Genomic DNA, 26957 nt, shown 5'->3' on the forward strand with positions numbered 1-26957 from the left:
CAAAATCCCCTGACATGGTATAATGAGTCATAAACAATAGATATTTCCTGTTGTAATTACTAGAAATAATACAAATTGTATGTTAGGATCAAGTGTAATATAGTACTATCTTAATATTCATGTCTATTATTCATCACAATCAATAGCCAAAATCCGTACGTGAATAGTGGCGTAATCCTTTTAGTTTTTCACCATCATATTACATACATCCTTTCACTTATTAGTTTTCGTTTTTTATCTATTACTGCATATTGAGAAAAAAAAATCACCTTTAATTCAACATAGTTAGCTTGTTATTTGATTCTGGCTAATAGGTTTACTCTAGAATTGGAAATTGTGAGATGGTAAACTTGGTTACATAAGTTGTAAAATCATTAAGTATGACTGAGTTAGTATTTCAGGTCGGGACCTTCATAAAAACTAATTATGTTATCCCGTTAATGCCAGAACTTTGTTAGATGAGAAGTTCAACATAGGAAAATTGGTGGTATCGGAAGGAGTTTCTTGGCAGAACAATGGTAATATTGTTTTTTAGTTTCAAAGATACAGCGTGAGTGTAGGGAGAGATTAATTCAAATAATTATTTGCTTTTGGAGAAACAATTGCTAAGAACTGACACAAGCTATGTGTAATATTGCACAGTAGCGTACTCGTTTTCGAAAAAAATATGTGACGAGGTTAAATACTCTTGTCTTTAGTTATAGATTATTCGTCTGTATATGCACGTGCAGCTTCTAAATAATAAAATACCCACAAAGAGAGATGAACTACTATTTTTACCGATACTAATTACAATAAATTAAAAAGCAGCTTAGAAAAACATTTATTGGCAGTGGGGTAGAATCACCCATCCTTTCTTGCCATAGGGTTATGTTTCAGATCAAAGTTTGGCCGTTCTAAGTAATGCTTAACGTGTGCATTAAATCTTATTGGAAGTTTGGAAACAGTGGATACGGAAAAATATCTTTGTATCTCCAGAGTAGATAGAGTACAACAATCAATTTATGGTATTTGAGTTAAGTAATGACCAGATAGGCTACTTGGAAAGTTAAGTGGTAACTGAATTATTAAAACTATATCTGACGATGTATCACTTTATATTTATTATACTACTTGCTCTAATATGAAGTTGAATAGGCCTATAACCATTGCAATGAATGAATTGCTTAGAGTAAAATTTGGGTTAACTTTACAATGCCCGCTCAAGCTAGTACACTCACTCAGAAACGAGAAATTACAAACTATTAATTTTATAAAAATGGGCATTTATTCCGAAGTTGGGCGTCCGCTTTCGTCAAGTTTTTTCGCTTTTATCTCCTTTCCACACTTTCTGCAATTTGTTATTAGGTTCATTAATCCGTGCTCTTCACAAACTTTTAAAAGATTTTGCTCGTTATCAACGTATTGCTTCACAAATGTTAAAACTGCTAGTTCATTGCCCTTGTACATTCGCCATGTTGATAACATAAATGCTCGTTTCTTTCCCACAATACAATTGTTCGGTTACCTTGCGCCAAGTAGTTCCCTCCACTCGCCGTATAGTCCCATGTTTATAACCGCTTATATATAACAAATAAACAGATTTTTCGAGACTCTTATATATTATCAAGCACACAAACGATCAAATTATCCATATCTTTCCTGTAAATTTTAAAAATTTCTCTGGAAACGGACGCCCAACTTTGGAATTTAACCCTAAAAATGTATCAAAACTTCCAAAATCTTAAGCTAAGCCGTTTCTACCCCTATCCTACTTATCCCTATCTTACTCTTCTCTACCATGCCCTTTAATCGATGCGAAGCTGGAGCGTGTATTGTAAAGTTTACCCTAAAACTTTTACCGATTCAAGAACATTTCCTTGCGTGTGTAAAGATAGTTTGGGTGCAGATTGAGAATCCGGATCTATACGTACATCTATTACATATATACTTCTTTTTCTCTAAATCCGTTCTGTACCTGTAATAATTTTTAGAACGTGATCTTACATTTCGTACATTCCGTAAGGCCCCGACAGCATTTCAAGATGACAATAATCACTTATGAATAGGTTATATAAGTTGTTAAATGAAGCTAGCTTAGGTTGAGTTCATCTAAGTTTAGTTTTTTTCGCTTAGTGCATAGGTTTGTCCCGGCGGGGCTTCTCGGTGCAGATTAACTTCATGAGGTCTCAAGTTTTCAATTGCTATAAAATTTGTGCAGAAAGCAATATTCAACTTGTGTCAACTAAAGGCAAGACCTTACTTTGGGATGGTATTTAGTATCTCCCCCAACTCACTTCATGGTTCCAGAACCGAGTACCTTGTTTTTGTCTAAATTGTGATAAAGGTAGAAGTACAAGGGTCCTGGGAGCTTCTAACTCCCTTCGCTAGCTGTCCCTAGCTCAGCTATATTTTGTAAAGTAAGTAATACACTGTAAATCTTATATGTGCAAGATTGGGGGAGATACTAAATATCAGCCTTACTTTGACTCGGGGAGTGACTTCAATCGGTTCTTATAGGTTCAGTCACTTGTTGGAACTGTTTGTGCTTTTGGTGCGACATCCGTGGTTGTAAGGTAGGTTGGTGGTAGTTCATATTTTTCCACTAGGTGTCTACATTCGTATGGCAGTTTGATAGTGTGATGTCACCTACTATCTACTTGTCGGTGTGTGTAAGGTTTATGCGCTGGTGAAATACCTACGTGGAAGCGCATTTAGTTTCATGGGTAATGTACGTGGAATTAGCAAATGCGATTGAAGAACCGTTTAATGAATTTGATACAAAGAATTTTAGCTTGTCTTTTTTAAATAAGTTTGTATTAGATTCGGACATTGTTATCGTTTTGCAGCATTGTTTGGTTTAATTGAGTTAGAGAAAACCTGTGATGGTTGTGGTCGAAGGCTGAAGCTATTTCCGATATATGGTAATAGTGGACATTTATTGGTTTCTCTTGTTCGTAATAACAGGAATTGTGCTCGCATCAATAAAACGACGTCTGTGTGGAAATGAACATTTTTCAGTAATGTGAACTTAAATATTGGGCAAGTGTTTCTGTTGTCTTCTTTTCTCGTGTGTGGAATCGGTAATTATGAGTTTATTATTCATGAGTGTTCTGGTATGGCGAAAACTTTAAATACTAAAACTATCTTCGATTGCCAAACGTTTTTTCAGGAGGTCTGCTTAGAAACTCTAGTTAGAAAATCAGGGAATTTAATAGGTGGGACCATGCTGGATCTCTATAACATTAGCGGTGAGTGTTTAATTACGAAATTGTTTTTATAAGGTTTATTTTATCCAGCTATAGTTGAGGAGGGGGGGGGGAGATTGGAGGCGGTAGCCCCCATGTACTTCCAAATACAAGCTGTACACATTATACTTTTTTTTTTTTTTTTTTAATTTTTTGGCTGAGAATTAAATATCTTAGTTGAAGATTATGAATAGTTTGGATTAGGTTAGTTTAGAAACTGGTTTTCACTTCATTTAAATTATGTTAGTTTGACTGTGGCTGTTTTTTGATCCACATTTTGGAGAACTTGTGAATTACGGTTGTTTTAAGAATTCTCAGAACCTGTTTTCAAAGTAGTTTGGGAAGCAGTTGCCGATGATGTTTCTATTCTCCGGAATAGTCTAGAAGTGAGTTCTGGGGAAGAGTAACGGGTGAAGTTAAGTTTATATTGAAGTTGCATCACCCGATCGCGACGTAATGTCACGTGTTATTAGTCCACTTTGCATACACAACTTTGTTATGAAACAGCTTCAGCGAGCGAAGGGGTTAGAAGCGCCGCAAGGCTTGTTTTATTTCACCTTTTACCCTCATGATAATACCACGTGGAATACAATTATGGTCTGGTGGTGCAACTTTAATGTAAGTCTAACCTCACCCCAGAATATCAGGTTGTCTATTTCGAGTAACTGATTCCTAAACTGCTCCGGGAACTGAGTCAGATGAATCAGTTGCAAGCACTGTCCGAGTCAGAGCAAAAACTTGCCCCACTAAAAACCGGTTACCGAAATTTGGGAGATATCAAGCATTCCGCTTGAGGGCAGCACGCTACTCATTTTTATTAAAATCTTTAAACGTATTCATAAATTCCGTTGCAACCCCCAAAAAATCTGAAACGGTGAGACAGATATGAAAACAGAAAAACATGTCTTTCATCATTTCAAAAGTTTCAAATGCCAAAGGGGGTAAACAAGCACATCATGTAAAAGCTTGTATTAAGTGATAAGAGAATTGGACATTCGACAAGTCTCGACTGTCGATAAGCATTGCAAAATGGCAGCGGGTCATTTCCTTTGATACGTTTTTTTTTTCACCTGTATCACCGTTTCAGATTAATAGGAGTGGCCATAGTCTTTTTATCAAGAGTCGAGACTTGTTTCCTATTCTTGCACTTACCATAAGCTTTCATGCGATACTCAACTTGAACACCTTTCCATTTCAACATTTTGTGTTGGACCCCGTCTGGGACCTTGTGAGGGACCCTGGAATATATTTTTACTTTGAATCATTATACATTTGAAATAATGACATATTCATGTTTTTGCTTCTACATCTATCGTACAGTTTCATCTATGCCCGATAAGCCATAGACTTTACAATGAAGATTGTATTGATATTTTGACCCACCGCTATTTTGCACTGGCTTATCGTAGAGAGTCGCGACTTGATTTATCTTTTATTAAACACCAACTTTCATACGATATGCAATTTGACTCCCTTTCCACTTAAAAATTTTGAGTGGGACCCTGGGGCAATTTATTTTACTTTGATACGTTGTACTTTTGAAATGATGAAAGACACTTTTTTTCTTTCTTTCTTTCCTGTTTTCGTATCTGTCTCACCGTTTCAGACTTTTTGGAGTTGCAACGAACTTTATGGTCACGCTTAAAGATTTTAATAAAAGTGAGTAACGTGTTGCCCTCAAGCGGAAAGCTTGAGACCTCCCCAATTTTGGTACCCGGTTTTGATCTTACCTTGATCCAAGCTTTCAGTAAATATATACATAACCCCTACTTTGTGGGTTCAGATTCAAGTACATCCCAGGTTAGATATATACTCACGCAACGAGCATACAAAGACCTGCCCATTTTTGTATTAATATTTGGCTTGTACAGTTATTTCACTAACATCACCCGTATTAAGTACTTTAAACTTCCGACTTTTTATTTCTTACAAGGTTTTCTTGTTTTTCGTAATCTACACAATGAACACGTACTTTACTTTGTTGTTCAACCATATTAATGCACGCGAAACACTAGTTTCATCAGATAACTGCACAAGTATTAAGTCCACAAGAAGAAAGTTGAAATACATTGTGCATAATCTCAAGTCCAATTATCATTGCGAATACAAGTATGCCTGCTTTATTCGGGTAATTTCGGTATGAACAGTCACCATGCAGTAACGTATTCAGGTTGTTTGTTGCCTGCCAGAAGTACGGGTCAACACACTAAGCTTTCTCGCTCCAATACTATAAACTAAATCTTTTATGTTGTAGTTTTTTTTTCTTTTTTCTTTCCCCTTTTTTGAAATAGGAACATAAGTATATGGCGTTTCTGGAAACTTTGCCCGAAAAAAACTCACACCTCTTGGGGATATTTTGTACTTTGTACACACAGTGGTGTGACTAGATTTCTGAGTTTTGCTACAAGGTTGTCAAGAAAGTCTTTTGTTGGTTTCACTAGGGTGATCATCTCAGCACGATCTGTTGTTATCCACTGCTTGTTAATAATATTGTTAGGAATGTCGTCTGCGAACTCTTCGTGAAACAGTAGTTAAGTAGATTTTCAGAATCTAGGCACAGCATGCATTTATCCATTATACATTATGAATTGTTGAGATCGCATGTCAACATTTCAAGCAAATCTTTATAGTTCACATTTAACTTAGCACCATCGATCAATTAACTTCACATTTGCTGATGTACGCGTACATATACAGAATGTGTTCCTGATGTACTGGCAAATACACACCATTTAGGTTTAAGTCCACAGAATTTCGTTCATTTAATTTCACAATCTGGGTTTATCTCCTTACAGTATATAAACTCGTTCAAGCTACCAAGTAGTAACTGCATTTGCATGTGAACTTAAATACCATTAATTCGCACAGATACATAGGCTTTTTTTGCCAAGAAGGATTCTACTATTTTCTTCACAGTATCTTCATCAATAGCTTTACCACTTCTTCCGTTACATACATCTGGCAATATTCCTTGCATTTTTGTGAGTTTAACTAAAAGTTGTGAAATACTAAATTCAGTACTCACATTTGTCTTGACCACGATTCTGGTAGTAAGCTTATTATTTTCACTTGTTCTTTGACAGCAAAGTGGATTTCAGTTTGAAATTTTCGATCAGAACTTAATATTCTTCGGCCAACGACATTTAATGCATATTTTGTGCCCGTGATTCATCAGCAACTGAACTGTCAAAGGCAACTTCAAGCCTTCTTTGCAAGCCTGTAATCAGTTGTTTTAATTTTTTGCTGATTGCTCTTGGTCTCGGTTCAATACTTAACTATCTTATTTTCGAAACAGGTGATACATTTACTTTTGAACACGTTGCATTCGAAATGTCAGTATTGTCTGATGGAGTGACAAGATCAAGTTTCTTTGTTTCTTCTTTTTTCAACTTTTTTTTTTTTTTTTTTGTGTGTGTGTGTGTGTGTGTGTGTTTGTTGTAGGACAAAGATTTTTATTTAGTATGTAGTACTGATTTTCCGGGGATCAATTTCAAATAGGGTTGCCAACCGTTCGGTATTTTGCCAGACAGTTCGGTTTTTTACCTACTTGTCCGGTGTGATCTCAAAACTGAAGGTTAAATGTCCGGTATTTTTTCGTCTTACTAGTCCTGTACTCTATTTTGATAAGATATTTTGGAGTGACGAAAGGAATTGTTTGTCAGTGATCATGGCTAAAGCAGAGCTTATAATTCGCTTTGATATTGACCTGTGTGCGCGGAATTTGCTGAAGAGTTGAAGGCAATAAAATTTACTGAACATATGAAAACTGCTAAAGGTCAACAGAAGGACATTTTCAAGAACTCAAATATACAAAGTACAACCTACGAAACTTCTGACTCGGCAGAGTTCAGTATTGTTGCCTCTCCTCTGAGCAGCGTGTCCAGGGTTTGCCCAAGTGGGCCCAGCCCGAAAAACCCCACCGGTTTTTTTCGGGTTGGACCCACCTGAAAAAAACCATCTTAAAACCCACCTGGGTTTTTGACTTTTTTGTTAGTGTATTATTGGTACAATTAAGGTGATCACATTGAAAGTTATTTTTATCAGATTTTAAACTTTCTTTGGGCGAATTATATGCTTTCATGTTAAGATGTTAAGATAGACAACAATAATCAACATAAGACCTTTATAAAACTCTAAATGCACTGAATGAATGAATAAATAAATAAATAAATAAAACCTCACCTTAGCTTGAGATAATTGTAGAACAAATTAATGTGCGGATTATGCTTATAGCCTATTTGAAGTAAAGTAAGCGATTGTATATTTTAGAAAATACTTTCCGTGAATAAGGTGTTTGCTGACTCGGCGCCGCCGAGGGACGTTATCCCTCATACGTTGACGGGTTTAAGGTCATAGGTGCCGGTACTAACAGTAAATATGTAAATACATTAGTAAAACTATTAGTATTATTTCTTACCTTTGATGGTAACAAAGGTATTCAGTAAAATTTGGTTTTCCAACAACAGCAGTTAAGTTCAGTCATTTGTTGCTAGCCTTCAAATAAGCATTCTGTAAATTAACACTAGCAATAACGTAAAAATTCTTGTCAAAATTAAGAAGCTTAATGGTCGGAGCTCCGAAGACTACGTAACGCTTACTATTTCAAGTGTTGCATTCAAACTTCAGTATTAATGGAAGTTTCGATGTACAGTAAAGCAAGCTGCATTTTCAGGGAAAACCCGTCGTGAAAGAAGTGTTTGGGAAATTCCCGCAATTGAACTCACAAAGCATCGAAAGTGAATACTTCAACAATAAATCTATTTATTTTACGTTGGAGAATATTTCATTTCATTTTAGACATTTAGAAACATTTACTTTATAAAATATGAATTATAGGCCTATCTTTGTTAATTGTTTTAAATTAATTTTCGGAAAAGAGCGGTCTTGCAACAAGTGCTCGGGTAATTCCCGTAATTGAATGCACAAAGCATCGAAAGTGAACTTCAACAATAAGACCATTTATTTTACGTTGAAAAATATTTAAGACATTTTGATGAATTATGTCTTTGTTTTAAATTAATATAGCTATTTGGTATTCATATTTGGCGAACGTCACTGAGGCTCCTAGGATGACTCGATCTACATTTGTTAGTTTGTCTGCCTTTACCACACAGTGTTCAACTTTCGGTCTTTTCAATTTTCAGGATACAAACCACAGACACTCTCAATTTTCTGTTTAGATTTTGGCAGCATACCAACGTAAAATTACAAAATGGCGCGCTTTTTTAAAAAAAATAGCTGATATCCACTGGCGAAACTCCCGGGGGGATGATGGGGACATATCCCCTACAATCTTGGAACTGTTCCCCTCAATAATCCGATTGGAAATGTGTCTTTTAGGAAGAAATGTGATGATTTGTGTCCAACTGTCACAAAGGAAAGTGAGATGAAATTGATACCTCCCAGAATAAGCCACAAATCTGACCGCCTCCCAATGTTGAAGACAACTCTGCTCCCCTACCCATGTTGTCTCGGAGTCCCACGCAGGGGACATAAAATATGACGATATTATTATTGCTTTACAACTTTAAAATCACACTGGCAACATTGAAAACTGTTTACAGGGAATGATCATACTTGGATTATCCCTTGTAAACAGTTTTCAATGTTGCCGGGCGGATTTTAAAGTTATAAAGCAATAATAATGTCATATTTTATGTCCCCTATAGAGGACGCCGAGACCGACATGGGTAATAATCCTCCTCAGCATTGTTTTTCGCCTTCATAAATATTTTGTACATCGCATATATATATATATATATATATATATATATATACCGTTACCCGTCCCCCCAATGTTGAAGACAAATTTGCGCCGCTGCTGATATCCACGCTACAAAGCGCGATTTTAGGTCTTTCAAGTTGAAATTTTCAAAGTAGAAAGCACGAAAGACTAAATTACCTGTATATATTTTGGCGGCATAAAATTTCAAAATAGCGGGTATCCATGCTACAAGGTGCAATTTTCGGACTTTTTAAGTTGATATTTTGAGGGTAGAAGAACAAGACATTCTAAATTTGCTGTATGGATTTTTTCGGCGATCCAATATAAAATTTCAAAATGGCGGCATTTTTTTCAAAACAGCAGTAAATAGAAAGTTGTTGCAAGTTGTGACAATGACACTCATGAAATATAATTCATATTTTAACATTTTTACCCCAAAGAGATTGAAATATTTCGAAAAAACCCAATAAAACCCGAAAAAACCCACATGGGCCCAGGTGGGTTGGGTCTTTTCAAAAATACCCGGGTTTTTTCAAACCCTGAGTGTGTCCCTTTCATTGTTGTCGGACGTCACTTTCACACGTACAAACGAACTCGACACTTCTCGTAGAGGGCTCAGTTGACACCCGTGAACGCACATAATGATGAATAGAGAAAGTGGAATCGACTTTGAATCAACCACGGCCCTCTGACTGTGGTGCGATGTTTCAACATAGGGATTAAACTGCAGTTGACAAGATAGACCTTGCAGAAGTGTCCAGCTTTTACATTAAAAGAATGTAAAATCACAGTAGTAAGGCACAGTGATTTTCTGTTTTAATTAATAGCAGACTTAAGATCGTGTGTCCACATTTTAATACGATAGTGTTAACACTTGTGATTTTAGGTCTAATTCATAAACATACTTTGAAAAAATTCCTGGTGGCTACATGGTTAGCATACGAGCGGCGTCGGAGCTCCAGATTCGGTTCCCGGAGGTCACACACGATTCTAAACTTATATTCAGCTGTAGATCCAAACCTAGCGTAGCTTCAGTGTCGCTAAGGGAGTGTAAACTGAAATAAATATATTTTTTAAAAAAGTAATTAAGAGTCCTACTTCTGCAAAACACTAGTGCAGATATCAGTTACGCATTATGCATATAAAAATATTAATTTCAATATTTTCAGAATGTTGCGTGGTTAGATTTCGGTTTAGTATCTCTTATAGCAACCGAGGTTATATAATACGTAGACCTACAGTTTAGCATGCGATCCGAACCAGATAAGCTCCACAGAGAATCGAACCCAGGTCGTCCGCGCTAAAAGTTCATAACCTACCCTAGCCATATACTCACAAATGAACTCGCATAAAAGATTATTATTATTAATGGTTACTTTTTCGTTGCTACTGTTTGTAAGCTATGCAATATTTCATTATTACAAGCAGTGCAATAAGTGCACAAAGAAATCTGTTCAGTTGTTACTTCATTAAATTCTAAATTTCATGCACCCTTTTTTTTAACAAGGTCATTTACTCATTTTTAGTTTAACACTCCATGATTATGCTCCGAGAGTAAGAGAGACGGTGATTATGATAGTGAAGTGGAATGAAGAAAGTGGAACACCGAACAAAAGGGGAAAATCCCGGGAAAATACCCGCACACGACGTTTGTCCAACACGAAACCCATTTGGCGCGAACTGGAAACGAACCAGGGACCCTACCCCATAAAAGCTGAAAGCTTTACTACTGAGCAACGGTGATTCGTTCCTGAAGATCGTGTATTCGTTGCAAGATTCATTATGAGTGCATAATAACGTAGAAAACTAAAAAAAGCACATCTCTCAGTTACTTTTACATATGAAATAAATTACATTTTTCTTCACTAATTTCACACTACAATGTTATACTTTTGATTAAGTATTTCATACTTTATTTTCTATTAGTTTTATGGAAACTTTTTTTCTTTTTCCAATTCATCAACCATTGGAAAACTATTTCATATTAACATCAGACAAACTGTAAGAAAAGCTGATGATGGAAACACTGCTTCAGCGCACTGACTTCGGTTTTCTTCTGCTTGATAAGAACGGACCGAGGGTGTTGGTTTATATGTTGGCCCGCTGTATAGCAGTGCTTCATCCTCAGCTGCATCTTCTAATTAAATAATGTATCCAGATCCAGTAATAGTATATATTCATTATGAGACATTACCAGCCCCAACAAAGCTTATAAGACTTATTTTTCAAGTATATTTGGTGCATGGCATAACTATATTACCAATTAAATTTGCTTTTGTATTTTAAATACGATGTATTATTGATGGTAGATTACAAAAATTACATGTACCGACTAAACTATAACTGAAATAAGTAAGTTTAATAAATGCTTCAAAAATAACTAGAGTTATGAAATTCGAACTCGGAATTGCTCAATTTTATGTGGGTCACATTTTTGACGAGCGATGATGTCACAGTTTTAAGGGTATAGGTACTCCAAGAGGGTATCCAATTTTTTCATTTTCAAAAGTTGGCAACCTTAGCTCTGCTGCATAATTCTTTTCCTTTAGTAAGTGTGTTCTCGAAATTTCTGAACGTTATGAAAGTTCTTTAGTTAGAGCTTTTTAGCGATTTTTAGCGGTATCGCAACACGAATTACCGAACAGATGATGATACTATCGAGGAAACTTCACTTCATGATAGTTGCATATGTTTACAATGCCATTGTTTGTTCGCATTATCAGAAGATTTCTCTTCTCTTCACTGAAGTGCCGCCATGCATCTTGATACTGGCCTATACACACACTTACGACATTCTTCACCAATTAATTTATCTACATCACATTCCATTTTGTCACAACCGAACTGCAGTAATGATTCACAAATTTGCATGAATACAACCGTCTCCTTGTGCGGTACGCATCTGATTGAGGCACCAGTGGTGAATTCCCATCTGCTGCATGTTTGAACACGATTCTGCGTGTTGGAACACGCAGCGTGCTGACAGCGTGTTCATGTGTATGTTCTGTTTGCTTCTTAACAGGATAAAACTTGTTCTTGTATATTTTACTTAATTCCTCTGTGAGTTAAACGTACATTGATGTATGATACCTATACAGTAAACTCTCGGTTATCCGTACTTCTGCCTATGCTTATTTGTAGGTGTAACTTTGTGTTAATAATGAAGGTACTTACAGTCAAATCTCAAATTCCTAATTTTTGGTATATAATAATATACAGACCTGTTATGAGAAGGTATTTTATGAGGTCCCCCACCAGAGATATATACTGTGAAGTGCGCACGTTTTTCACTTTTCTGTATTATTAATCATTTCTATAAAAAAGGAGGTACACGTCTAAGGGTTGAAACTTTGTGAATGAGCACTTCTAATCAGACCTCTTTATTCAGAAAAGCTCACATTACTGGTCATTTGCTTTCTTGCAAAACTCATTTGCTCAACTCTGAACTTTTAACGTCAGTGACCTACTTTTCACGCTGCTATACTTCATGGACGATAATGGCTAATACATAGTCTTGTAGATTACAAATTGCTGACCGCTGACACTTGTTTTTGTTCCACATCGATAGAACAACTATGGGTTGAGATACTTCAGATTCAGTAACCCTTACAACATCAAATGACGCATATTTGAAAACAAATATGGCTGCCACTCGAAACCTAAAGTCACTAATATTAAAATAATGGTTATTTTGAACTAACGACATGATAAAGTAACTGCACATTAAACATACGATATTTTTAAAATTGTCGAGCAATATGGATTGAACCACTTGACATGGATTTACCATCTGTTTTTCTTTCTCTGCAACTTGCAGTGTTGTAGTGTTCTTTCTCTGGAGTGTTATAGTGAAGCTATACCTGTATGTATGTAAGGTTTTTCACTTCATAGTGTTCGTTACACAGATTGAGTCAGAATTACGTTCCCATATGAAACCATAGTATCGTAACCTTTTTATTGTTTCACTCTACGAAGTTAAAAGTTGTTTCTGCTAGTGATAAATTAATTTTATGTGTAACTTCTTTTTTTCAGTCCCACACTATTTTGCTGGTGCAGCCAGGCATGAAGCCTGAGACCAGGACCTACTCAGACTATGAAAGTGTTAACGAATGCATGGAAGGTAAGAAACAACATGCATATTGACTGGCTGTCTTACGAAACCTACCATTATACAGTATTGCAATGTTGAACTGTGAAATGTGGATTGCAGTGCGCAAGTGTTACGGTATACCTAACCGTGCTGGGATTCTTTCGGGGTTCTCATGGTTATTTCTTAAATTATCATCAATGAAATTTCTCAAAATACCCATTAGTTCATAGTTTTTATTCCTGAGATTTTTTTTTTTTAATTTAAAAATAATCTAATGTGTAGTAGTAATATTGTATGAAGTTGATGACTACAATTATTGCATATAATTGGTGGCATGGCTCCCTCAGCGATGTGAAGAGTTAATCCCACCAATGTTCAGTTCTTCGAAGTACATGTGAAGACATACTGATTGTTTATTCACATACTATAGTACTTACATATTTATATTGAATACTGTAGTACGATAGTTAATAAGGATATTCCGTAAATAATTGTTGCTTCATATGTTTTATGTGTATCAAAATGTATATATGTATGTGTATGTGTATGTGTATGTGTGTGTGTGTGTGTGTGTGTGTGTGTGTGTGTGTGTGTGTGTGTGTGTGTGTGTGTGTGTGTGTGTGCGCGCGCGTGCGATGCACTTGTGTATAGGTTTTTCCCCCGTTGGAGAAAATCCTGTGGGCGTCCCTACGTGATTGTTTGTTAAAATTGATCACTAGCCGAGAGCATCAAGTAAAATAAACCAAGAAATTCACTCCGAATAAAATAATGCTTACCATACATTCATGTATGGAAATTGAAACTTTATTTCCCTGAGTTGAAGAATTTGTTGAAGTATGAAATGTGAGATCTATGAAATGATTTGACTGTTAGCTTGAGTTTTGAGTTTAACGTCCCGTTCATCAGCGAGGCTATATAAGACATGAACCTACTGATTAACGTGGATTCCGAACCATTTGAGCTACCGCCGGGAATCGAAGCCGGGTCTCCCGCGCCAATTGACTCTTAGCTTATGCACCTTATTATCGGAAGTTCATGTGTTTGAATCATTTTAAGATTCCTGCTATACAAATGCTTGAATTGATATTCGTTTTAAGCTCATAGACAGTCTCCGCTCTGAGGCAAATTATCTTAAAGACCCTAAGAATTTTGAGGAGGGGAGGGGGGAATTCTGGAATGACATTTTTGGATTTTCTTTTCTCATTAACATAATTTTATAGCCACTTTGCTGCAGGATGAGCTGGAATAGCGGGGTCAGAAACCAGAACGGAAAAGTAAACAGTCAGTTATTATATAAAGCATAGAAGACAAACTGAATTGATAACCTGAGCGAATTTAGCATACAAGTGTAGCCTAAATGAGGCTAAGAATGTTGACTGCCTAAGGAAATCTTAGATGCTAAGGGTACTCAATTCAAGTTTCACAATAAACTTGAGTTATGTCGTACTCGTGGTTGTTTTAATATCATTCGTAGCTTCTGTGGCCCTGATATCTAACTAATATGAAATGAAAGATGAAAAAATTGTGGTACTGTGTCAGTATCGGTACATCCAACCGGTGAAAGAATATCGAAGACCGATTTCAAAAGGAAATAATGTGGACATTAGTATATTAGAGTGGCATGAAGAAAGCGATAATTAAAAAGTCTGGCACATTACCATTCTCAGTAATAAAACTAACTTTATTATGCATGTTTTATTTGTCGCTGTAAATGTTTCAAGAACTACTTCTGTTTTCCTCGTCGGTCACGAGGTTCATTGAAAAATCTAGCAACAAGAGCTCATACCTATTTGCCATATTAAGTGCACAGAAAATAACTGTTATCGTCACAAGTAAACAGTAAATAATCCATTTTAACCTTTAGATTAATTTGGGATTTTTTTTTTTTCTCATTACATTTGGGGGTCATTTTGATCCCTTGACTTTTTTCTTGCTTCTTCCAGAATTGTTTTGTAATTCTTGTTTTAAACGTACTGTTAGGACCATAATTAATATTTTCAAGCAATATTTTCTTAATAATGATTTCCCATTTAGGTACAAGGGCTCTATCTTTGTATTAACAATAAGTGAGTACTGTACATAAATTTCGTAAACATTAGATCTCGCTTATACTTTCAAGAAATATAACTTTATTATCAATTTTTCATAACAAATTTCTATTTTTGCGTACTTTAATATACATTGCAAAACTTACAGAATAGGGGAACTCTTCATCTTTTGTGTACAAGGATTTCAAACTTGTCACTCCCATATTTGCGTACAATATTATTTCTGTTCCTCTAAAATAAGTTCCTGCAAAATTTCATCGTTTGTGTGACCACTCATCTTTCATCATACTGTTTCGACCACACAACAATAACCTATTAGACTAGACACAGTCCTTAGACATCAGTTATCTAACGTGATAAAAATATCCCAGCATCAGACCTTTTTTTATACTTTTTCTTCCTCTTTTAGTTTTCCTTTTTCTTCTTGTGCTTATAAAAGACGGTGTAGTAACTGTCATAACTTACATATGAAACCTTGTATAAAATTCCACCAAAAAAGAAAGAAATCGAAAAAATTGTCAAAGTAACACCCCAAATGGAAATACGTAGTACTTGTAATAACTACAGTCCTACATTTTTATTATAGATAAAATTCTTAACTAAATATAAAATAATACAAAAGAACCTACTCCAAGATGTCAGAAGGAACCAGAAAGATTTTTAAAAAATCATACACTTAAAATACAAAAAAGAATACCTGAGGGGTCAATTTGACCCCCGAAATGCATCTAAAGGTTAAGAAAACCCTCGCAAAACTGATCTGTTCAAATATGGTATTGAATAATGCCATAACTAACATTTTTTTTTAAAGACAACTAAAAGAAAATAAAAAAGAATAAAAAGGGACGTTTACTGTCCAGTAAGCACACACAAAATAGAACAAGTCAATATTTTGCTTCATATTTTCCCGAAGACCGGTTGCTCCTAAGAGCATGTCTTTTAACATTTGCATTCTCGGTCATATACTTCATAGTAACTTAAGTTTTTGAGTATTGCTGTCGATTATACAATGCAATTGATATTAAGATTTAGTTTGTGCATAATGTAATGTTTTAGTGTGAGAAACATGAATTTAAAACTGACCTGATGACACCGTAGCAGGTCAGGATTCCTCAGTGGTGTATTAAGGAAGAAGTTGTACAGTATCCGTGGTTATGTCGAATTTAAGTAAACTTTATAATTAGAACTTTGAGTATGTTGTTAAAACAAATGCGGACAGAGATAATGAAGTCGTAGATTGAGTTTTATCAAAGAAAGACGTGTTATCCTTCTTCTTGAAATGTACTGAGATTTTAAAGATCATGATGCCTTTCCTGCAGCGAAGGATATAAGTGTAACGAACTTTTTTTTTTTTTCAATGATAATGTGATGTTCATTTCGTTTCTTGTTTCGGTTGTTTAATTTTACTTAACCCTGTAATTCGAAAGGTCTTTCTTCAGTAATATTGTTATTTTAACTGTTGGTGGATAAAATTACGTATTGAATGTGCTTTTTGTAATAAGTCTTTGAACCAATGTGTTTAAAACTACACATAATGGAAAGTACTGTAGTTGAAAGGGTATTAGGCACTTTAGAAATTTATTTATTCATATTTATTTCCAGAATGCAAGATAAGATTTTTTTTCCTCCTCTGAATTGAAATCGTTTAATTATGTTTGAACCGGAAAACTATTGATGATTGAGTAAATAATTAAATTTAGTAACATGTCAAACTACAGTTGCATATAAATTGAAAACCTCCAGATAAAGTTGAAGAATAATTTAGTATAGAATCTGTGATTCAATCGATTACCCTCCCCCCCCCTCCTCTTCGATATAAAGATTCATTTTGGATCCTAGAAGTTAAAAGATACATGCTAAACAAGGTCAGTGGTAGACGTTTTGTTGCATTGAAATTTGTATATATAAAAATTAAATTATTTATGTTGCGGTTCATTGAAATATGCGTATCATTCAATTATTAGAATCATTATGTATTTAATAGCATCTTGTGTCACATTAAAATACATGCATAGCGAAAATAAGAATGGCGTACTATCATACTCATTCATTGTGTTAAAATATCCTTTCAGAGAGCTTCATTAATTCAAATATTACGTACACTGACACATGAATAGTTCGTGATGATAGTGTCAAAGTAATTACCTGACTTTACTCATGCCATTGATCTTAAACTTACGGAATCTGAAGAATGTTCAAAAAATTAATAAATCGGCACTAGTAATGACAGTAATCTAGAACTACGAAAAACATGTTTAAACAATTCAATGATGATCTAGAAACTGTTCTGCGTTGTTTGTTGATTCCTGAAAGCTAATATACTACTTGATTTTCAGGTTACTTGCTGCCAGTTTAAATCAAACATAAAACGTAAAAAATTGAATTCAGACGTCTGGAGTTGCAGGAGCTTACGAACTCCAGTTCATTTAAAACTTCCTTTGCGAACCCTGTTTATTCATAAATTAGATCTAGTTTATAATTACTTAAAAAACGTATGAAACTCATTTCAATGCCTCAAACCACTCAAATAAGAAACAAATTTTCACTTCGGAGAAACATGTGTTGCCCTATTGAGTTGAGTTGAATTTCAGTTTAGCGTCCCTTTCAGCAGCGAGGCTATGTGAGACGTGGACCTACTAATTAACGTTGAATCCGAACCACATGAGCTCCCGCCGGGTATCGAATCCGGGTCCCCCGCGCCAGGGCACGTACGCTAACCGCTTAGCCACGGAGAGCTGTGTGTTGCCCTGTTGTTACGTCATAAATATTTTATTTAAGGTGTCGGGTGTGCTCCTTCTACCTTTGTTGACAAACACCTCTGAACATGTGTTGCAAGGTAGCAACATTGTAATGTTGTTCTTTTCTGCAGAAACCCTCCACTTGTAACTACCACCATGATGTTCATGATTGGCTTCTCTGTCGATGACCTTATGACATTGCTTCCCTTCTCATCCACGTGGTTTTAAACTGTCAATTCGTTTCTAATTCTGGATGAAAGTGGAAGGAAATGGGAGAACCCCCAAGAAAACGCCCACACACAATGTTTATCCACCACAGAGCCCACATGACGGGGACAGGGGTCGAACCAGTAACTCCTCTAGAGGTGAGCACTCTACCAATGAGCCATCGCAGTCTCTCGTTATAATCATGTACTGTATAAAGCGACATCTGATATCCCATTCTATGTGTTTTCTTGGTATAAAAATGCATTCGGATATCATTTAAATATTTTTCGTTAACAAATAAGATTAGTTTGATTCATTTTAGTTCTTTATAAAAGAGTATCGACAGAAAAGTGATACAATATTTTAGGAATAAAACTCTATATTTTACTTGTTAGAGGGAGCAGTCATTATTTGTTGAACAATATTTTCGGATTCATGAATATCACATAGAGGCTGAAAATAATTGTGAAGAAACCATTACTCTCTAAATGCTAAATTGTCACGAAGTGTAAATTTTAAAATTATTCTTGTTTTTCTACTCTTTTGAATATTGTACAAAGCAAAACCGAAGACCTTTTACGGAGATTATGTTCGTATCAAGCTCAATAGAACTTCGTTGTAATTTGATTATATTAAAAAGTAACATGTTCCAGTTAACGTTTTTCTGTGTGTTCATCCATTGATTGATTGGTTGACTGAAGTGGAAAGTCAGTCCTTTTCGATACCGAAACTATACGAGAAGGTGACACGGAGTGAAAAAATGGACAACTCAACTGGACCAGGACTCGAACCTTGCATCTACGGCATACTGTCCCGGTGCGTTAGCCACTACGCTACCTAGCCCGCTCATTGAACAGCCATACATTTCCTCACTGCTGAAGTCGATGTTCATTCTTTGTGTGTCATTGAATTCGCACTATATATGTTCTGAAGCTATTTTAATAATTTAAATAATGTTGTACTTTTGCGTATCATTTCAGGTGTGTGCAAGATCTACGAGGAGCACCTGAAGAGGCAGAATCCGAACACACCTAGTATTACGTACGACATTAGTCAGCTCTTCGACTTCATTGACCAATTGGCTGATCTTTCATGCCTCGTGTAAGTTACAATATCAGTTTATTATTATGTATAGTTGTCACAGGTTAAGAAGTTTTGTTGGCTCTTTACTACTTTCCTTTCGTTTCCTGACACCTTATTTATCAATGATGAGAGTTTTTTTTTTTTTATCAAGTCTAACGGTTGAATTACACACCTTGGTAGCAGTAACTTACAAATTTCATCTTTTCTAATTTTATACTGCAAATAATAATGTCTGTGTAATGTGTTAGGTTGGTACGCTTGAAATATCCAATTTTACGTCAGGTTGAAACTACGCTCTATTACTAGTGAATGCATCGATGTCACAAACCCTGTACATGTTCAGAAAATAGGTTGAATGTACAGTCTGTCAGGAATAGAAATGCAAAAAAGCTTTCTTTTTGGGGAAAAAGGCGAAAATTTTGGCTTTTTTTTTTTTTCATTTTCATGATTTTTCTATTTACATAGCTTTCTTACAGTATACTCGATAGTTAAATGAGATTTCATGATCTAAATGTCATATTTGACTCTGGAATTCACCATCATAATGGATGGAGCACATGTTTTATGAATTAAAGTAAACATAAAATACGTAGTATTTCAGAGCAATTTTAGAGGCTGTTTATTTTAACTTCAACTTTATTTTAACTTCTGAGTTATCGACATTTTTTTCTTCTCTAGATCATTTCATTTTTAGTATCCGTATTTCATTTCTTAGAGCTTAATATTCTAGCTTCTATCACATAGCTAAACTTATGTTTTTCAATATATCCGTCAGCGCGTACTTCCGTATTTCTGTTATGCTGTAGCTGTGCAATGATTTGGCAATAATCTTCCAGATAAAATCTTGAATACCATTTTATAGAAATAATCAGTAGCAGATTTAGAAAAGTATTTTGGGATGGGTTTCTCTGATTAATGTTTGGTTTTCCAAAAATTCCTAATTTTTATTTGACGGGAGCTTGAAGTGTATGTGTAAGTGCATAATTAATATTTCGTTTGCTTTATAAATTCCGTAATTTTGGGGTACAGACTTCAACCGAAAGACACCCTAACCCCCTTCGCAAATCCGTCATTGCTGGTAATTAGTAATAACAACAATTTAAAAGCAATAAGAAAGGAAGTCAACCAAGACTCACAGTACACGCACTATCTCTATTCACAGAATGGATTTAAGAAAAACTTTTGTCAAAATAGTCGAATGCGGGGCTGAATCCCGGACTTCCCGATAAAAGAGCAAAAGCCAACCACTCACTCATATTTGTTCAGTTGTGCTTAACTTAAATGTATTCTCTCTCTTTCTCAATGGCCTATGGAATCTGAAGGTTCAATGCCGCGTTCACAAAAGCTCTCCATTGACTTTTGTCCTTTCAGAGTCAATTCGATCCAGTTTCTACTCTGTATTCATATTTCTGCGAGATCCATCGTAATATTGTCCTCCCATCTGCGCCTAGGTTTTCCGACTGGATTTCCAGTTAAAACTTTGAAAGTGTTCCCACTTTCTTCCATTCTAGCTACATGACCTGCCCACCTGAGCCTCCTAGACTTGATGACCCTAACGAAGTTTGGTAAACCGTATAAATTATGCAGTTCTTCGTTATAAAGTTTCCGCCATTTCCCAGTCCCGTTCCTCTTGGGTCCAAATATTCGTATCAGGATTTTATGCGCAAATACTTTCAGTCTGCATTCTTCCCTCAGCGTAAGCGACCATGTTTCACAACCATAAAGCACAACAGGCATGATTATCGTTTTATATATTTAAGCTTTAAATTCCTCGACAGAATTCATGACGGTAAAATATTTTGAACTAAGTAATTACACAAATTTTCTGCTTTCAGTTGACATTTAATTTCTTCGTGGATATGATTTTAGTCTGTTAATATTGATCTTAAATATTTGAAAGTATCCACTTTGTCGAAAGTATTATTTGGTATTTTGACGCATCCATAATTTTCCGTATTACGATCCCTGTGAATTTCCATAGTATTTAGTTTTATCTGCATTTACTTCTAAACCAATGTCGCTGCAAGCGTTTAATAAGGTCTCTGCATTTCTTTCGATTGTTGTTCCATCATCTCTATATGATTTACATCATCAGCATATTATGCCATAACCTGGTGAATACCATTCAACTCTAGTCTCTAGTTGCTATCCTTGATTTTCCTTATAGCGTACTCCAGAACAAAATTGAATAACAATGGTGACGACGCGTCTCCTTGTTTCAGGCCATTCTCGACGTGGGAGCTCGTGGACAAGAATCTTCCTACTCAGACTTTTGGGATTCATTCAACATTTTAATTAATCTAACTAGCTTTTTCCAAATTCTGTTAAGAATGTTGTATAATGTTTCTCTCCTAACCGAGTCGTAAGCCTTTCAAAAATCAATAAATAGTTGATGTAACTGGGTATTGCATTCTCAATTTAAGTCTAATTTTAGACCATATCATATTAACTTTACTCTTGTTGCCTTGTTACTGTGACAACAGAGAACGTAATGAGGATATATTTTAGTATTAGTTTCGCTTTAAAAAGTGACATGGTTCTAGTACAGAATCAAAGTTTACTTTTGCGAATAAATTGGACTTTTTCATTTTTTCGAAAAGTTCACGTGCGTTATACACTCACGCGTATCATTTTCTTAAACTGAGTCATATTTATGTATTGCTATATGGCTCAACTTTCTTTTAAATAATTCTATTCTTACGTTAAACGCTAAGATATCTGCCGTGTCACGGAGGGCGCCCATATTGAATCTTTATAAGGTAGGTTATAAAGAAACTTTGATGTTACTTTGCTTATAGTAAATAAGGGATTTTAATATCACATTAGGGGACCGAGAGCAATTGTTTGAAAAAGGGACGTTCTTTTTCGGACACCATGTATCTTATTAGTGCAGTACCTGCCAGGGTGTGAGTGGGATTTTTTTTTACCAGAGCTAAACTCTTTTGTTTTGTGATCCTCAGGTGGTCAGCATTAAAATGTGATAAGACAGTTTGATTCAGGTAGAATCCAAGATGGCAGCCTCAAATTCAAGATGGCCGCCGCTCGGACTGGTAGAATTTACATTTTGCACTATAGACTAGAAACGGCTGAGGATAATGGGATCAGTCTTGGGAAAATTAGTCAGAAGAACCTAAACATTAAAGTGGCACCTTATATATAATTTTACAATGATTAGTTAACATTTAATCTCTGTTTTAAGCTTTAAATTTAACTAAAAGTTGAGTCAACTGCTCAGTTTTCACAATATAGGCATATTCTGAAATATCTGAGGAACGTTGTTCTTAATATTTTATTGCCTGTTTCAACTTGAACACATTTTTGTTGATACTGTAGGTTTTCAACCCCCCTTTCAGAAAAATATTAAAAAATAGCATTTACCATATTAAGATAACGACGTTTGAGCCATGAACATAATTATTTTTTTCGCACATTTTTCGGAACCTATTCAGTTGGCTTTGCTTTTATTTTATAAATAAATATTTCAGTAATAATGCTAGAATAAGTCATAAATCATTTTGCAAACAAATGTCCATAAAAAGTAGTATTTCCTAGGGATAAATTCGTTATGGACGATTTTCTCTAAGGTGCACTGAAAAAGAGAAATCTGTTTTTGAATATACTTTGGATATTTTTTTTAGAAACTACTTTTGATAATTGTTTAACAAGTCAAAAAAATGTCCTGAAGAGTATCAAAATGTATCCGTCTCCAGTGAGTATACGTTTAGATACTAGTTTTGAACATTAATACACTTCACACATTGTCACTGTTTGAAGAACACCGATGGCACTTTTTCACTCGTTTCAGATATTCTTGATACTTGATCAGACATATACCAGTCTTTTTCAATTTTTTTTCTAATTTCATGATAACGTTATGCAATTACATGTGTGAAGAATAACGAGAGCTGGGATCGAACCAGACCTCGCGCACTATAGGTACGCTCTTTAGCACTGAACTATCGATACAGTCGGTTGTAAGTGCTGAACACAATTCATTACATAATACGTTCAAAAATATACATAACACTGTAGCACTTAAAAGCAATGAACATAAATTATTTTACTATTTGAATATATTTTCTAGCATTGTAATACATATTTTAAAATATGTGTATTTAATTTCACATCTTTGAATGTTTCCATGAAAAAAAAATACTATGAGAATGGAACGATACTGATTAAAGGGGCTCACTCGGATTCGCATGGGCTCAAGCTTACTATTCTGATTGAAGCACTTGCTTTGCTGAGTAAGGTGCAAGATAGCGTGATATAGCACCCATTCACCTCACCGGACCCGCATTCGCCAAGGGCTCGGATCTCTATCAGTTGAGATCACACTCATTCATGTTCGCGCTCACTATTCTCATTGGGATTAACGTTTGTTCTAACTTTCTTGACTCTTTATCGACTTCTAGTATTGATGCTCACTCGAGGCCGATTGAGCCCGAGAGTCTGAGGCTCGCAAAGTTTGGACATATCCGCGCCAGCACATTGCGAATTCATAGTAGATATGATCTTACCGTTATATAGCTAATTAACTAACTAAACTAATTCTCTATGGCTTATGGAACCCGAAGGTTCAATGCCGCGTTCGCAAAAGCTCTCCACTGACTTCTATTCTTAGCCAACTGAATCCAGTTTCTACTTCATATACCTATTTCTGCGAACTCCATCGTAATGTTGCCTCCCCTTCCCCCCTCTGCGCCTAAATCTTCCTAATGGTCGTTTTTCAATTGGTCTTCCAGTTAAGACTGAAAGTATTCCTACTTCCTTCCATCCTGGCCACATGACCTGCCCACCTGAGCCTCCTAGATTTAATGACCCTAACACTGTTTGGTAAACCATAACCAAGACTACATGACTTTTTACCTCCTCCGTTTGTTTCGTTTACTGTTCTGTTGACGGTGTACTTTACGCAGGCTTGAATCTTTTATTATGTAATATGTAAGTTTTTACTTTTTTTTTGGGGGGGGGGGGTCATATATTAGAATGCTTTTCTACATGCCACTTGAATATTTACGTGGAGGCAGTGTCCAGACGGTCTATTTTTATTACTTAATATGCATGTTGCTTTGTAACAGAATGGTGGGAAATTAAACTTCCCTTCTAAGAAAATGCGAGGGATGTGAGAATCTAGGTTCAACTTTTTAGATTTAGACTGTGGAAGGCAATCTTTGTTTTTATAAGCGGAAGTGTTCTAGCTTTAAGCTAGATTCATGATTTCTTAGTGGTTGTTCTTCGTGTTTCCACATTTGCATTATAATAAAAATTGAATAAGTAAAATATTTTGTTTATAATAATATTATTCGTAGTTCATTTTGAATCCATAGTTGGTTATAATAGTTCCTATTTTAGCCGTATTATTATTATTTTTCAGATACCAAAAGAGCACCAACACATATGCACCCTACAACAAAGACTGGATAAAGGAAAAAATATATGTCCTGCTGAGAAGGCAGGCGTCTCGAAGCCAGTGAGCGCCCGCCATGCTTGTGGATAGACTGCCAAATTATGTGAAATAATAAGAGAGAAAAGTAAAAATTATATATATGTGTACTGTTCTACAAATTCCAATTTTTTTTTAATCGTCATGAGAAAAATAACATTGGAAAAGTTTCCAGGATAAACAGTGTTTCTCGTTACTTGTTTGTTTGAAATGAACAAAAAGAATTTTGGGAGAGTTGAATGAAAAGTTATTTTTTTATTTATTCTGAAATTACGCTGCTCTCAGTTACGGTGATTTGAAAGATGTTTTGGTTTGTTAAAAATAGTGTTGCAAAGATATTATAGCAGTTCGATGTTTATTCAGTAATAACTGAAAAAGTATTATTAATTATACAAAATACAAATCTGCTGTAATATTTATACAAAGAACTTCTCTTCTATTATAAATTGGCTTGAGATATATTTGTTCTCCTGAAATTGCAAAATAATTGTATTTCTCATCTAAGCAGTTACAGGTAAATGAATAAGTGCGTATTTGATACAAGTTAATTGTAAAATTTATAATAGAGATATGGTTAAAGATTTAATATTTCTAGGAAGGGTGAAAATAATGTTACTACGGACTAGTACATTTTTAAGTTAGTTTATTAACTTGATTTTCCTCTGATCTATATTTAGATCATAGTTCACGTTCTTCGTTTAAATAGATTTTGTTGAAGCTTACGTTAAGCATACAGTTTCTATTGCCACGTTCCTTAATTGCAACAACTGAATGTTATACAACAGCTTACAATTATACAAAGATCTTTAAAAAAAAATCTTCAGCTCAACAAGGAAATAATGATTTTAGAGCAAATTCCGTTTAATATGATGCACATTATAAGTTTTTAGAAAGTCAGTTCATTTCAACGTGCGTCATGTGTCATACGATTTTTCTTGTTTTGGGAGCAACGTGGAAGGAGAATACTAGACGTTTTAGTTGTGTTGTTGTTTGAATGATACTGTTTTCCTGAAGTTAGACTTTCGTAAAGTGCTTTCACAGCTAAAGCACGTTATGTCTAAAGTTCATGCCGTGTTGCAGTTAGAGCGCTTTGAAGTTCGTGCAAAATGACCCGATCTATTGATGGTTCTTGTGGCTGAAGTGATTTTTATTATGTGTGGGAAAGCTCCCTGAAAAAAATTGTATTAATGATCTTAACAGTCAGAAATATGTATGAAGGAAGTGTGTTGATTTGAATTTTCAGATCAGGAATATCACGAAGATCACTATTCGTCGAAATTGCGTAGGAAACTGTTCTCATATTGCTGAGCCATTCATAGACTAATGTAGAGCATTTTTCCTTTGTCTCTGTCGGTTATATTTTGGTAAATATTTTAAAAATGCTAATATGCATATGTAGATCGTACAGAAGTATGCTCTAAACTCATTCTTTCTTTGTTGTATCAGACATTTTTTTCAGCTTCTTGCAGAATTACTTTATTTAAAAAAGAAAAAATTAGCAGTATTAACAATAAACTCACTAATTTAATGGTTCAATTTAACAATAAATTTAGGACAAAATCGAAACTTTTTTTCTCAACTGAGTGTTTGTAACGTTACTGTTAGAATTGTATGAAGATATTACATTATTTTTTGTAGAGAAATGGAGTAACTTTATTTTAAGAATAGTGTGCAGGGAAAGTAATAAAGTGCATGAATTATTTTTTATCCTTAGACACAGTTTATTTCCTTCACATGACATTGCACATATTGTGTTGTGATTTAAATGGATATGTTGGTAGATAATAGAAAATTTATCATTGTCGTCGATACGTTCTAATAATCATTCATTTGACGAAGAACATTTCTTGTCCACAGAGTATCCCTGATAACACATTAAATTGTAATTGAGGATTAAAATTCACATACAAAATCATAGTGTTTCGTCATCAGTATCAAGAACTATATTTTAAAATAAGTGCGTGCTCATCATGTCCTTCTACCCTATTCTGTGTGTGTTTTGTAGAGCACTTTATTGAAAGAATCCATAAAATATAGTAACAAGAAATTTAAGGACTTTGTGTAATATCTGATATTTTGTGTAATCTGTTGAATACAATGTGTTAGCATCGTCTCCATTTTTCGAAATTACGAAATAACATTTATAAAAAACAATGAATAAAAGCGGTACATTTTGAGTTACCGCGCTATTTCTTTGTTGTTAAGATGTTGCAATTTCGTTCTTTTCTACTTATAGTCTTGTATTCAATGATTGTCCATCCAGAAACTTCTTTAACTGTCCTAGGGTGACAGAACTAAGTTACATTGTAAAATATTCTACTTTAGTTCAGTGAAATATTGATGCTGAAGAAGTTCGAATTTTTTGTGTAATAAAATCTCTTAACTGCGTAAAA

General features: G+C 35.0%; 1 protein-coding gene across 1 annotated transcript; it reads left to right on the forward strand.

Annotated features, from left to right (window-relative positions):
• Positions 1–367: 367 nt before the first annotated feature.
• On the forward strand, positions 368–26957 carry e(r) (enhancer of rudimentary). The gene is made up of 4 exons (XM_081728252.1): positions 368–518; positions 12985–13072; positions 19016–19136; positions 24496–26957. The coding sequence occupies exons 1-4, from the start codon at positions 516–518 to the stop codon at positions 24593–24595; spliced, it is 312 nt and encodes a 103-aa protein (XP_081584378.1). The 5' UTR covers positions 368–515; the 3' UTR covers positions 24596–26957.

The sequence above is a fragment of the Thermobia domestica genome, chromosome 10, assembly GCF_964235325.1.
Source record: "Thermobia domestica chromosome 10, izTheDome1.hap1.1, whole genome shotgun sequence".
In the NCBI taxonomy this organism is placed as follows: Eukaryota; Metazoa; Arthropoda; class Insecta; order Zygentoma; family Lepismatidae; genus Thermobia; species Thermobia domestica.